The 13,051-nt window shown below is 44.3% G+C and overlaps 1 protein-coding gene across 8 annotated transcripts in view; it reads left to right on the top strand.

Annotated features, from left to right (window-relative positions):
• Positions 1–13,051, top strand: part of LOC124178932 (focal adhesion kinase 1) — a 37,797-nt gene that overhangs the window by 9,365 nt on the left and 15,381 nt on the right. For 4 of the 8 annotated variants that reach the window (XR_006869919.1, XM_046562756.1, XM_046562759.1 and 1 more), the window contains exons 1-2: positions 9,993–10,136; positions 12,538–12,677. The exons of 1 other annotated variant lie outside the window; for it this stretch is intronic. Coding sequence is in view for 6 of the 7 variants with exons in the window: in XM_046562756.1 (XP_046418712.1) it covers positions 10,054–10,136; positions 12,538–12,677 (223 nt within the window). In the remaining variant the exon portion in view is untranslated. Of the gene's footprint in view, positions 1–9,992; positions 10,137–12,537; positions 12,678–13,051 lie in introns of those variants that run through there. 3 more of the 8 variants (XM_046562763.1, XM_046562762.1, XM_046562758.1) reach the window with 2 other exon arrangements.

Below are 13,051 nucleotides of genomic sequence, written 5' to 3'. Positions count from 1 at the left end.
ATGCGAAACTAACTAAAAAGAAAAATAATTCAATTGCGACACGACACGCATACCTTGTACCAAAATGACTTTTCTTCAAACCGATTGTCAGAGCCGCACCGTCAAAACTATTCGATAAAAAATTGATTGAATACTTGTTCAAGTTCAGTTACCGTACGAATGACTCGATGAAAAGAATCGTCATCATCCCAGTTTCCGGCGAATGACGCGCAAAGCTCCAAAGTCAAAATGACGCAGACTTGATAAAAATGCGAAATGATGAAAAACTGCATCTCGTGCAGATAAGACAGCCCCAAAACGCCTGCAGATCGGGTAGCGTTCGACGGTCCCTTGAACCACGGTACATACATAATTATTATAATTATTATATATAAAACATTGTTACATACGTCCATACGTATATTACAACAGTCGGGTTGTTGAAAGGGTGGGGCGCTCGCACTCCGCGTGCGGGGGATGCCGATGTCGTCGCTATCGTCGTCGCCGTCGTCGTCGTCACGTCCGACAGTCGTCAGTTGTTCGTCTGCCGTACTCGCGTTCGCTTCGCTGAATCGACGGAGAGACGAAACCGGCGTTAAATCCCCGACTAGCCTTCACGGAGTGAGCTTTGTATCTACCAAAGTTTACGTACAACGTATGTACGTGCACACATAGATGCGTAAATATAACAGTATACGTATAGTACGTGTAACACATTCACGCTCTCGCGTTAATCTACCCATTATCCGTGTTTAAATGTCGCGACGTCGTCGACTCTGCCACCGGATGACAGATAATTAAATATAATTTCAAAATTTCAAGTGTGATTAAGACGACTCGAGGCTTCGCTGCAGTTCGCCCGGCTCTGTGCGGACTTAAACGTTATTACATTAATATTCGTTTATATACAGAGGCGCTAGCAGTCTTTGTTATAACTTCGATCATCTCCCGTATTATTATTTTTTTCCGATGCTGTGAGAGTTTTTTTCTTTCTTATTTTTTCAATTATTCTAATTACAGAGACCAATCATCTCTGCGCTCCGTACATTTCGCGCTAAATCTTAATCTAATTGTAAATCTATTTCGTAAACGTTTTGCGGTGTGTCACACGACTCGTACACGCACGCTTACGCAATTAATTATACCCATACCCCATGTCTGCGGTGTAACACGTATGCGTTTGTACGTACTGTATAATACATCGCATCAGCGACGAGTCGCGTATTTCGTCCGAGTAACATCTATAGCCCCATCGCTTACCTATACGCGTTATATTTTCGTTTAGTGATATGATGGCGTTTTCTTCGTCCGCATACTGCATCTACGTACATGAGTATGCTGACCCAATGATTGTGTGTGAATCTACAGTGCACACATTTGTATCCAAGTACAGTATCACATCGGATTCTGTATAATTGTTGTGGGAAACGGTGCTGCTACTGTTCGGCTATGCCGCGAGATCTCGACCTTCACAATTCAACCATCACCTTTTTTTTTACTTATCTATTATACGGTTACTGCATCGACACATCGCGATAACTAGGTTGCGCGGCTTATGTGTATGTATATAGGAATCGGCTATTCACTCGCGTTGCTCTTGTCCAGGCAGAATGGCGATTGTAACATTATCGCGATTCGACGATCGTCGAGATGTTCGGAGGCTCGAAGTTGTCGGGAATACCAAATGATTCGGAATATATTATAACCGCGAAATAACATTGTTGCTTATCCAACGCTCCGAGAGAGCCTGAAAAACGAGAGATCGAACACTTATCCAAGCACTGAGACCGCAACTTGATGCTTGATGGTATAGAATAGCCAACAAGTAGCGATTTTCAAGGCTGTAAGGTGTATGAAACTATAGATTGATCTGGCGAAATCAAGATTCCAGGTTGATCTGATCTGATATCGTTAAAAACATGACCGATACGATCGTTTCACTGAGACTGACAACGTGTAATCAGTTCCTCGAATAAGTTCCAAGTTATGACAAAACCCTGTTAACAAACAGAAGTGACGATAAGTAGCCAACGCACAGAAACAACCGGAGCGGAAGAAGTCCTGAGTCATGTGTTACACGCATGCCGAGATAAATAGCGAGTATTAATGTTGCGTACAGTTTTCACAGACCCAACGAGATATCGCAAAGTGCAAGTCCAGAGTTTCATGTGGAACTACACCACTCACTCCTGTACCTGTTATATTCGTACCGTGTAATCTCTCTCTCTCTTCCTCTTTCCATTAAACACTTGCATCTGTCGAAATGCAACTAAACGCAGTAAGGACACGACAACGCCGCGACAAACACCCGGTACTACTGTGACTGTCACGCTGACTGCGCAGAGTTTGCGCTGCACACCTACGCGTGTAATAAATAATGAACGCTGGAGTCATGCAACAGCATATTGAACGCAAGACTCTCGAACCTTCCCTTGTTAAAGAAAACCGGAAGACCGAAGAGTCCTCGGGGCGGGGTTGAAATTTCAAATTTTTAAAAGTTCCGGAAAGCGCCGAGTTTCCAATTTTTTGGTGACGAGACTTTAAGTAAAGAAGTCAAACTTTTGGTGAAACATCAAAGGTTGGAATAGGCCGAAACTTGACACGCTCAGAGTTTTGAAAGTGCAAATTTTCGAAAGGGCGTAACTCCGACAAGTCAAAGTTCCAAAAGTACGAAAATGAGAAGATTTAAGAATCTGAAACATCGAAATTCCGAGTGATCGAAGAATTTCCAAATTGATGAAATATCGCCACTTTGATCTATCTTTGTTTTGGATTTTCGATATTTTCAAGTTCGGAATCCTGGTCATTCTGATTTTCGGTTTTTCTAATTTTTCACACCCAGTCGTCGAGTAAACTACGCTGTGCGAGTATATTTTAACTTTCGGAATTTTGCTCTATCGTAACCGAAATTTTCGGAACCTTGAGCCATCGGATTTACGACCATTCGAAGCTTCGTTGTTCCTCCAAAGTTTGATTTCTTTACTTAAAGTTTCGCCACCAAATAATTCGTAACCAAGCAAACTTCAACCCCGCCCCGAGTCCTCGCCTCGGGACGGCCGACGATCCGCCGATAAATTGGCGCTTCGCGCAGGTGAATGGGAACGGGAAGGTGGTCGTCGATCCTCGTCGTCGTCTTCCTCGTCGGTCCCCGTCTCGTCGCCTCCTCGCCGAGTGCTCGACGCTCCGCCGCACAGATCGAACCGGGGGTCCACAGCTTTGCTCAGCTCTGTACAACGACCCTGCGTCTAGCTATTTATAAACCAACACGACTACTAGCCGTCCACACGACGATCCACGCGTGGCTCCAACACACGCGGTCTGTTCCTCAGTTCGTTCTTGATTCCTGAATTTGGAAAAACGCGGGAAAATTATTGTGCTTTGCATTTTCCGAGTACTTTCCAGAACAACTTAGAAAATTACGAGCATTCCACCTTTCGGGGGAGAAAGGTCGGGTAAACCTTGGGTAAGGTTTTGTAACGGAAAAAGGGATAGGGAGGAACGGTACCTGATGCGATCGCTTTATAATTTCTTGGTAGAACTTGCGTGTGAAAAATGAATTGTAAGGCAATGAATTGAAGGTGCATTTCTAATTTTGAGCTACGTTTAGACGCGAGTTTCAAGACCTTGCACACTGTATTACTCACCAATGAGTGTAACCGTGGATGAAAATACACGATTTAACGCACATGGCGTCGATTACTGGTTCATCCACCTTGTCAGAATCGAGAATAGAGGGTGTCTATACTTGATTGCAAAAATTGCTTACGTATAACAAATTTGCGGACGAGTACTTTTCCCGAAAGGATAACGAACGAATTTCGGCCCTGAATTTCACCCCCAAAACTCATTCGCGAGCTTGACCTTTCGTTCATTTCGTACGGGGTGAGTTAATTTCGTTCCAATGGACAATTTCACGGTTTTATAAAGTTTCGGTATGAAACTGTGGCGCCGTTTGCCCGGCGTGCGTGTAAAGCACCCGACGTTTCTCCGCCCGTCGGATTGTCTAAATCGGTACCGAAACAACCCCTGACTGAGGAGGATGCCGCAACGACGTGCGTGAAGCACGCGTAAGTCGTCTACGCTTTCCTCGGGTTCGACCCAACTTTGAATTTTTATAGCCGGTCGCAGCCGGCTGAACTTGGCCCGCTTAACACGAGCGACAATAGATCCCGTTGGAATTTTTCAAGTCAAATAAACACGTCGTCGTCCCGTTTTCCACTCTCCGTTTTCCACCGCTACGGCCTTATTAGCCAGACCGAACGGTACACAAATACCGTGGAAATGGTCAAGGTTGACCTGACGAAAAAATTTCCACCTTGTTTTTCCGTGAAAAATCTGGCGTTGTAGACGTTATGGTTTTCTTATCGAGATTTACCCGGTCTGCCCGGCGCCCCGATGCTACTACCTTGCACACCTTCTTGTGGGTTACACCTTGTATACTTGCGGCGGTCCGCCAACCAACCCCGTGTCCGTGAACGAGGGAAAAAGACCGACGGGGCAAAAAGAAAGCGAGGAAGTTATTATACCCTGGCATTATGCATAAGCGCTCATATGTGTATGTATTATAGCATAGTCGTAAGATAACGACGCTAATGATATTTATCATTAGTGGTATGTAATACATGTGATATGCAGGAGAGGAGCCTTGTAACGACGATCAGCTCTCTGCCGACTTTATATATATAGTTGAACGTGTCTGCACGCATGCACCGCATTTGCGTTCCTTTGGTGTTGTCGACGTGTTGTACCGTATGTACATAAGGCGTCATTTACATATTCATACGTCGCATGCGCGCACAGATACGAGTCACATAACGCATCGCGTATACGCGTATTACACGTACGCATTGCGGTGAGATTCGCATTGGCGAATCGTACAAGTCGTTGTTGCGTCGTCGACCAACGACGCAGCCTCGCTCGGATCATTATTTTTACCCCTTATATGTTATAATTGTTGTTGAGGATACGCGGAATACAGTTGCGCCTGGATTATCAGGCAAGTCGCATCACGTGCAAATACATAATATCAGGTGTATTATGTACGTCACGTTGCGGAGCTTTCGAACTAATGAACGGGGGCGGGGTTGAAATTACGAATTTGAAATGTTCCGAAAGCGCCGAATTCTGAATTTATTGGTAGTGAAACTAGGAGTGAGGAAATCAAACTTTGACGAAACATCAAAGGTTCGAATCGTCCGAAACCCCACGCTCAAAGTTCCAAAAGTGCGAAAATGAGAAAATTTAAATATCCGAAGCACCGAAATTTCGAGTGATCCAAGATTTTCAGATCCGTGAATTTCTGGCTAGGCGAAATTTCACCACTTTGATCTTTCGTTGTTTTGGATTTTCGATAATTTACGTTCGAAATTCTCACCAACCTCCCTAAACTATTCAAAAAAATAGATCGTAAGACAAACCCTCTCTACGTTTTTCGGCACATGACAGACCTCGCAAAAACTCACTGTAAATTCTTTTCGCAGGGTAGAGTCAAAGGCTCGACACACGCCTCGAGTAGTTCCGCCGCCACCATATCCGGACACTTTTTCCCCGGTACCGGCGTTCATGCTTACCGCATAATTATCAGGCTGCAGGTGTCTGCCGTCACGTACACCCTACCCGTCCATTTATAAGGCGCTCCGCGGTCACGGGTCGGTTCCTTAAATTGCGTTGATCGCGAAATCTTCCGGTTCCGTCGACGTACGACTTTGCGTCTATACCATAATATAACCGTGCGACGCATCTTCGGCGTACTTCTGCAACGCTTCATAAACGGGATCAGGACGAGACGTGGTAGAGTAGATGTACCGGTTTCGGTCACATTGGTATCGGTTAACTGCCCATATTCGTTCCTGTCATGCAAAAGTGGTACAGAAAACTAATTTTTAAACAACAAAGTATCGAAACTTCGATCTGGAATTTGCTTAACGTCGCACTTTGGCAGGGTGGCGACAGACCGGGAAAACCGAGAATTTCGTCCATCGGGAAAACTCAGGGGGGTTATGGTAGACGATAGGGAAAAACGTAGTTTTTTTTTTATAAATCCTTTCCAAGCTTCAGCTATGCTTCGTAAATTCAGCCAAGCTAACTTTCGGAAATGGTATATTTTTCAATTTCTAACTATTGTATGTGTGAATCGTTTTTTATATCCTGATTCATATATTCAAGGTGCACAACATCTGGAGATTTTGCTTATAAAAGCTGCCCAACGTAACCTAGATTTTGTGAGAATATGTCAAAGAATTCTGAATTTTTTATTTCACCAAAATTGTCGAAGATATTAAAAGTGAATTTAGGAAATGCAGAATTTTGCAAAGGTGGTCAAAATGCACAAACGGTAGGTGCCTGCAGTTACCACAATTGAACGGTGCATCTAACCTATCCGCCGCATTTCAAACTAATTCAACGACGCAATTGTCTCTCTTACACCTCAGGGACAATAACAATTTACAAACAAATTGGCGTAGCCAGCCATGCAGTGTGGGTGGCGGCGTCGCGACGCGTCGCGTCGAGTCGAGGAGGTCAGTTGGGGTCAGTCGCGAGCAGACGGTAGACTCCGTATAATTCTGGTGCAGCGTCGCATCGATTTTCCACCAGGTCGTCCAGACGAATCGCTGGAAATAGATTCCCCCTCCCTCCCACATTTACGGGTAGTTTACATAACCACGGGACGTCCTCGTGTACTCTCATCCTCCTCTTTCCACGTGGATCAGGTGCAGTTACCGTCTCTGTTCCTCGTATACCTATTGCGATGCGGTACTTCTCCTTGCCGCGTCATCAAGTACCACACCAATTACCGCGACTTGGAAGTTACAGAGCTAATCGGCCCATGGCAACAACTCCGCAGCGGACTGTCGTAGATATTTATCGTAGCATCGGTACCAAGATTTCTAAACATAGACACTTTGCAAAAATGTATCCGTGAAACACTTTATTCCCAGGTATTGAAAATGGACTATACGTTAAATCGTCGTAACGATACATCTTTATGTAACGCGAGAATGTTTTACGCGTTTTTCCATGCGTAAAGTATTCGTTTCTATGACGGTCGAGTGAGTCTGCGAATGCGCATGCGCGAAGTACTGAAAAGACAACTTTTATGTCCTAGGTGTTTACGCGCACGCGCTGTCGCTAATAAATCTGGCGTTACGCGACCCTAACCTCAAAGTCGTCTTTTCGCCTCGCGTATTTGCAATATATCCTCGATTCACCTGTGACTCATATATTGAAAACTTACGTTCGGTTCGAAAAGCCTGAATTTGCCTCCTGTCATCTCTTCTCTCGAATGAATCACTACCGTCAGATTATTCACAATCTCGCGGTATTATTCTCCACATGACGATCGGTAATTTCCCGCATCACTCTGCGCAATGTCAGAATTTATAATAATTATTGTTATTATCGTCAGGCGCGCAAACGGCAACGCAAGTTACGATAAAGCACGAATCTTAACGTTATCTAAAAATACGCACTCTGCGGCTTTTTCACCGCGAGTAAAGCATGGAGAGGCAATAGAGTGCAGGCGGTCAGATGGCTGCTGTTCATCACCGCGTGGTTCGGAGACCGGAGCCGGCTGCTTGATGCCACAGGCGGCAAAGAGTCGAAGGGAGTCTCAGAGTCGGTCGTGCACATGCATCGGTTCCTTATATTACGCAAGGCGGCCTCCACCGCAACGGCCACGCTGTCTGGCCCGACCTTCTCCGCACGCTCTCACGTTCCACCGTCTGATCCATTGATCAAATAACTCGGAATTAGAAACCACCTGTTAAGCTTCGAACCGCAACTGCGCTGCACCGTCATTTTCTTATTGATTAAACTTCTTGCACCCACAATCAGGAGATTATTAACTCGCGGGATGAATTTTGTTTAAAAATAAAAATTATATCTTCTTTTTTGGTCACCGAACATTACGGGATCGTTAATCGTTCTGTATTTTCTCTCGCAGCGTGAGGCTGAAGCTTCGCAGCCGAACGTTCTTAATGTTCATTCGAATAAAGCAGTGTAAAGACCGAGAATCAAAATTATCTAAAATACCTTACTTTTGTAGAATTATGAAGATAAAATTGAACGGGATTTTTTTGTTTTCAAGAAATTGATCACCATTAGCTTCTAACTCTGGCTGCTAGCTTCAGCTCCAATTCTGCAGCTGCTAGCATCGAACCGTTTTCTCATTTCCATACGTACGTGATGCGTTACGTCAGTACTTGAAAAACATCCCCTTCGTCGAGGTGTAGTCACCGTGTCAAGAGGGCACTCGACCCTTCCTACCCTGATACACACACACACACATATCTACTCTGTGCATATGTGGATTAGCGTATGCATGCGCTCCCACAGTTTGCCCTCGACATCGGGTGCGATGCGATGCTCGAGCTGTAAGGACGAGTAAACTAGCAAAGATGAAATGATCTTCGTAATCGGTATAAATGGCAGCGGAAGGGTAAAAGCGGAGCGCTTTTTCCACTCGACCAAAGTATTATAATAACCCCTGTATGTGCATTATCATTATCTCAGTACAGCACTGTGGCGGTTAAATTTATTCATTCAAAGATGTGGGGGGGGGGGGGGGGGGGGATTTACTACATATACTACATAGAATACAACGAATGTACGAGCAGTGTAGGGATAACCGATATAACAAACGATATACTGTAGAATATTATTTTTACTGCACGCGAATGGTTCGTTAAAATGTACGATACCGTCAATATCGATATTAACGTAGCAGAAAACGGATCTAAATCAGCTTCGGTAATGCGACGAATCTAAACTTGTACAAAATATGTTACACGTTTACACCTATTGTATAAAGTTGTTGTGTTTAACGGTTTGGCGGAAAGGGGGGGGGGGGGGGGGGGGGGGGGTGAAAATTAGTCGTGTTCCTAAACGGTGGTGGAGAAATTTTGCGACGGAAGCGGATACGAAGATGTGTTTGTGGAATAAAAGTTGCGTCGTCGGCGTCGTCTCGCAACTTATTATCCACCTCGGGGGTGGCTAACGCCGGGCGGCTGGGGGGAAGGGAGGAAGGGTGGAAGGGAGGAAGCTACGCCGGGCGTCGCGGCGCAGACTGCCGCACCCAGCACGGCGCTTGCCCCGCACGCGCGACGTTCTTCTCTCCTCACATCCTCTGTGTATTCGAGCCCTGTTCTTCGGCACGCTGTTGCTAGGTGGTTGTATCCCAATCCTTTTTTCCGCGACCGTTATTTCCACAAACGATAAGTATCAAGAGGTTTCGCGTTATTCCGCTTCACCGACGGTCTTGGTTGCAGTTAAAGTTAATCGCGTGGTGAGCTAAACTCGGCGACGTTATAAGTAATTTCTGCGTAGTATTATATGGTATACCAGAATGCGGTGGTAAATGCAAATGCAATCCGACAATTCACCGATTGTGTCGCGGATATAGTTTTGAACAATTAACGACTATCGTTGGGAAATAAAGAACTTTTTTTTTTTCTAGTGGAATTATTCAGACAACGCGATCGGTCTTTTTTCAATAATAACAATAAACACATAATTCATTTCATGTAATTCCAATCCAATCTGTTCTTTTTTTTTATTTTTCTTTTTTTATTATTATTATTCATTTATTTGTTTTTTTGCTCATTCTATGCGGTACCGGTTTTAAAGTTTTTCAAACGTAGTTTCTTTTTTTTTTTTTTTTTTACTGTGATTGAAGAATATATCTAGGTCTTCGGACGAATGCCTCGTCGTGTATGATCCTGATTGCAACGGATAAATACTGAAGAGTTTTTGTGGTATAATAAGCATCGTGGGGTTTATGAGGTGTGATTAAAAGATTTGGTACAGTTTTAGTAACGGTTAATCTTCGTTGCCGTGATTGACAGCAAGGTTGTAATTGAAGGAGGAAAGTGTAAAAGGTGAAATTTTCACGGAAGTGCGCGACGATTACAGTGCGGAGTAAAAACTGGTATACGCTTACGTAGACTTTGAGAAAACCTTTGAACGTTATAAAGATAGGGGGGGGCGGGAAGGAGGAGGAGAAGGAGGAGGAGGAGGAGAAAACCTAAAGTGCGGGACCTGCGTTGAGGTCAGCCGTTCGGATGAAGACTGTTTAGGATGATGGTGGAGCGCGTGGAAGGTCATCTCTTCATGTATCGACGCCCCGTCTATCGGGTCTTCCAGTATCTCGAAACCTCCGAGTAAGTATGAAACATCGTCAATTTTACGAAGAACTGCAATTTACCTTGCAGTATTTTTCTTCATAACCATATCGTGCAACAACGACAGGACCATCTGCTGTTCCCTGCATAATTCCCGGCTAATATACCCCGGGACATTTCCAAGACTGTACTGTACTTGAATAACCGCGAAGTTCAAAGCGAATAACAACCTCGTTTCATATAGTCCCGATCGACGAATGTAGAGAGAGCAAGAAAATTCCACGCGCATTGGGATCCTGCAATATGGTTATGCCGAATGTTGGGGTTGGACATCGTCGCCCGGTTGGGGTAAAATTTGTTAGGGGTTGCCACAGCCGCAAGGGTGGCACGGGCACTGCATCGTAACAGTATGACTCGTCGATCAATGTTTCTCTTTTCAAAGCCTACGTGCGAAGCCCCGTGGGAGGTAGACAACCGATTTAACGGGGTCTGCAGTCAACGTTTCTTCCTCTTCTTCTTCTTCTTCTTCTTCTTCTTGTGCGCAATAATTGTCACGCACAAGGAGAGAACAATCAGCTGGTAGATATTAAATGAGGTCGATGAACACCGCAGACGATGACGCGTACCTGTAATACCTACCACCTTCCCTCCTTTAACCGGATTCTTCAGCGAATATGCTCGCTGGAGTAAATACTCTGCGACCATGTACCAACGGTTGCATCTCTCGATTGCCTCGCGGCCATTTCCGATGATAAGTTAACGGGTCGGCCGTTTTGTCGGTCGCACGTCCAAAGCATTCCTGCAAGTCACGTGACCTCGGGGAATGCCGGTGCGTCACGAAGGTCGTCTTTGGTTTAATCGGCACTTCTTACTTCTTTATCGCCGTTTCTCGGTACAGCGTTCGGCTCTTGTGCGTATGTTTATATATACACGAATGCAATTTGCGACGCTGCGATCAGCCGTAACTTTATCACAACGTTGGGTATTGATCATATTTTTTTTTTTTATTTATTTACTACATCCACCACTGCGAACGTGAATACACAGCAAAAGCTGTCGGCATTATATTTGGTGCGTTGTATTTTCCTGTGCACATTATCGCTGGGCGAACTTATTGGGATATTACAACACACGACGGAAACCATTGTGCTGATAATTTATATTTATAGCTGCTTTCCGCCAATTATTTTCCTATATTATTGGTGAACCTCAACTTCCTCTCGCTCAGGCATTATGTTATGCTCTTATAAAAGTTACAGTGATATTCGTACGAATTTCTTTTAATACATTTATAAATTACTTACTACTATCTAGCATTATTTGGCACTTTCATATGTCCAATTGAATTTCAAGTGTTTCAAATGTTCTTCAAAGAAAAATGTTTTATGTGTAAGAAGCTGATGTCACGTGTACAAATTCGAAATACACCACCTTATACGGTGCGTTTAAAAACCGCGCAATATATTTTACTTTGTGAAAAACAAGTCGAATGACTTACCGTCGGTGAATTTGTGAAAAATATTTACCAACTTGCTACAAAATTTAATGATTCAATGACGAATTACTCTCGCGGGTATAACGGAGTTTTCAAACTCTGTGCGTACACCCCAAGGGTAAGGCCTGGACTTCCTATTTCACTCCGCGTACGAAGTTCGAGGTCTTTGGCAATGACCGGGGCATCAAAGTCCAGGCCAACGTACTCCTCCACCGCCTTTGGCACCACTCGCTAGTAATTTCCGCCTCTCCCCGCCCGTTCTCCTTAGTCCATCAAAAGACAGTGGTGAAGGTAAAGGTTGATTTCACATTCTGGCAATGTCGTCAAACTCCCAACACCGATGTTGCAAGGCCGATTCCTCCAATGGGAATCATCGGACGACATTGCGCCCCGGGACCGATTTAGATATGCAAAGAACAGAGTACAAAAAAACAAATCCGTAACCATATTCTTCGGACAATCAGTCATGTACGTATTGCTACGAGTTCACTGTTGGCAATATTTTCACTTCAGAGTTAAACCTGCTGTGCGCTACAGTGAGACGAGAATCTTTTTAGATTTGAACGGCTTGCTTCTGACTGCACGAAACGATAACAACGATACTTTTTGGGTACTCAGATAACGCATAGTTGGACAAGAATTCGGATGCCTGCGATTTAAAAAAGTAAAAATAGGTATCGTCTCAAAGGCGATAGAAACCAACTGAACCATCGCTCATTTCAGATCTCAGGTATACGAGCGGCCAAAAACTGGCTAAAGTTATTGAAAAAATTTGAATAATGCTGTGTTATATGACTTTGACAATGAATAAATAATTTACACCGTGTATTCCATAATTATATTTCTTGTATGCAGCTGTATTATCAGTTACATATTCTGACCGTAACTTATCCATGTCCTGTAACAGCCTCAAACTTGACGATCCTGAAATTTTCATTGTTTCAGCCATGAGGGGATGAGCACTGGAGGGGATGGGGGCGGCGTCGGCGTCCAGACCGGCGTCGGCGGAGGTGGTCGTGGAACCCCTCCGCACGGCTCGCCTACCCCAATGGACAAGGCAACGCTCAAGGTTCACTTGCCCAATGGTGGGTTGATTTGACTCATTTCTCGCACCAACTTTCTCCATGCTCGGTAGAGATAAGGCAGTTAAACAACCTGTACAACCGCGACGAAATATAACAAGTTTTGATGAAATCTTGGATTATTTGGATATACTCGATTTTCCGAGTCAAATCTTACTTGAGCTTAGAAAAGTTCCACATTTCTCATTATATTATACACGACAGTTATCAATCTAGCACCTTGCAAGTTAATATTTGATTGACATGTTCCAATTTCCTAAACCCAGTTTACATAATGTCGACGAGGAGCAAGGAAGCTTCTTCATTCGGAAGCCCGCAGACCCTCGCATCGCTTTCTCGTCTCATCATACACGTTTCTATTTTCGAATCCTCTTAAT

The sequence above is a fragment of the Neodiprion fabricii genome, chromosome 3, assembly GCF_021155785.1.
Source record: "Neodiprion fabricii isolate iyNeoFabr1 chromosome 3, iyNeoFabr1.1, whole genome shotgun sequence".
Lineage (NCBI taxonomy): Eukaryota > Metazoa > Arthropoda > Insecta > Hymenoptera > Diprionidae > Neodiprion > Neodiprion fabricii.
Note: the sequence above shows the minus strand (reverse complement) of the source record. Positions and strands in the feature narration are given on the sequence as shown.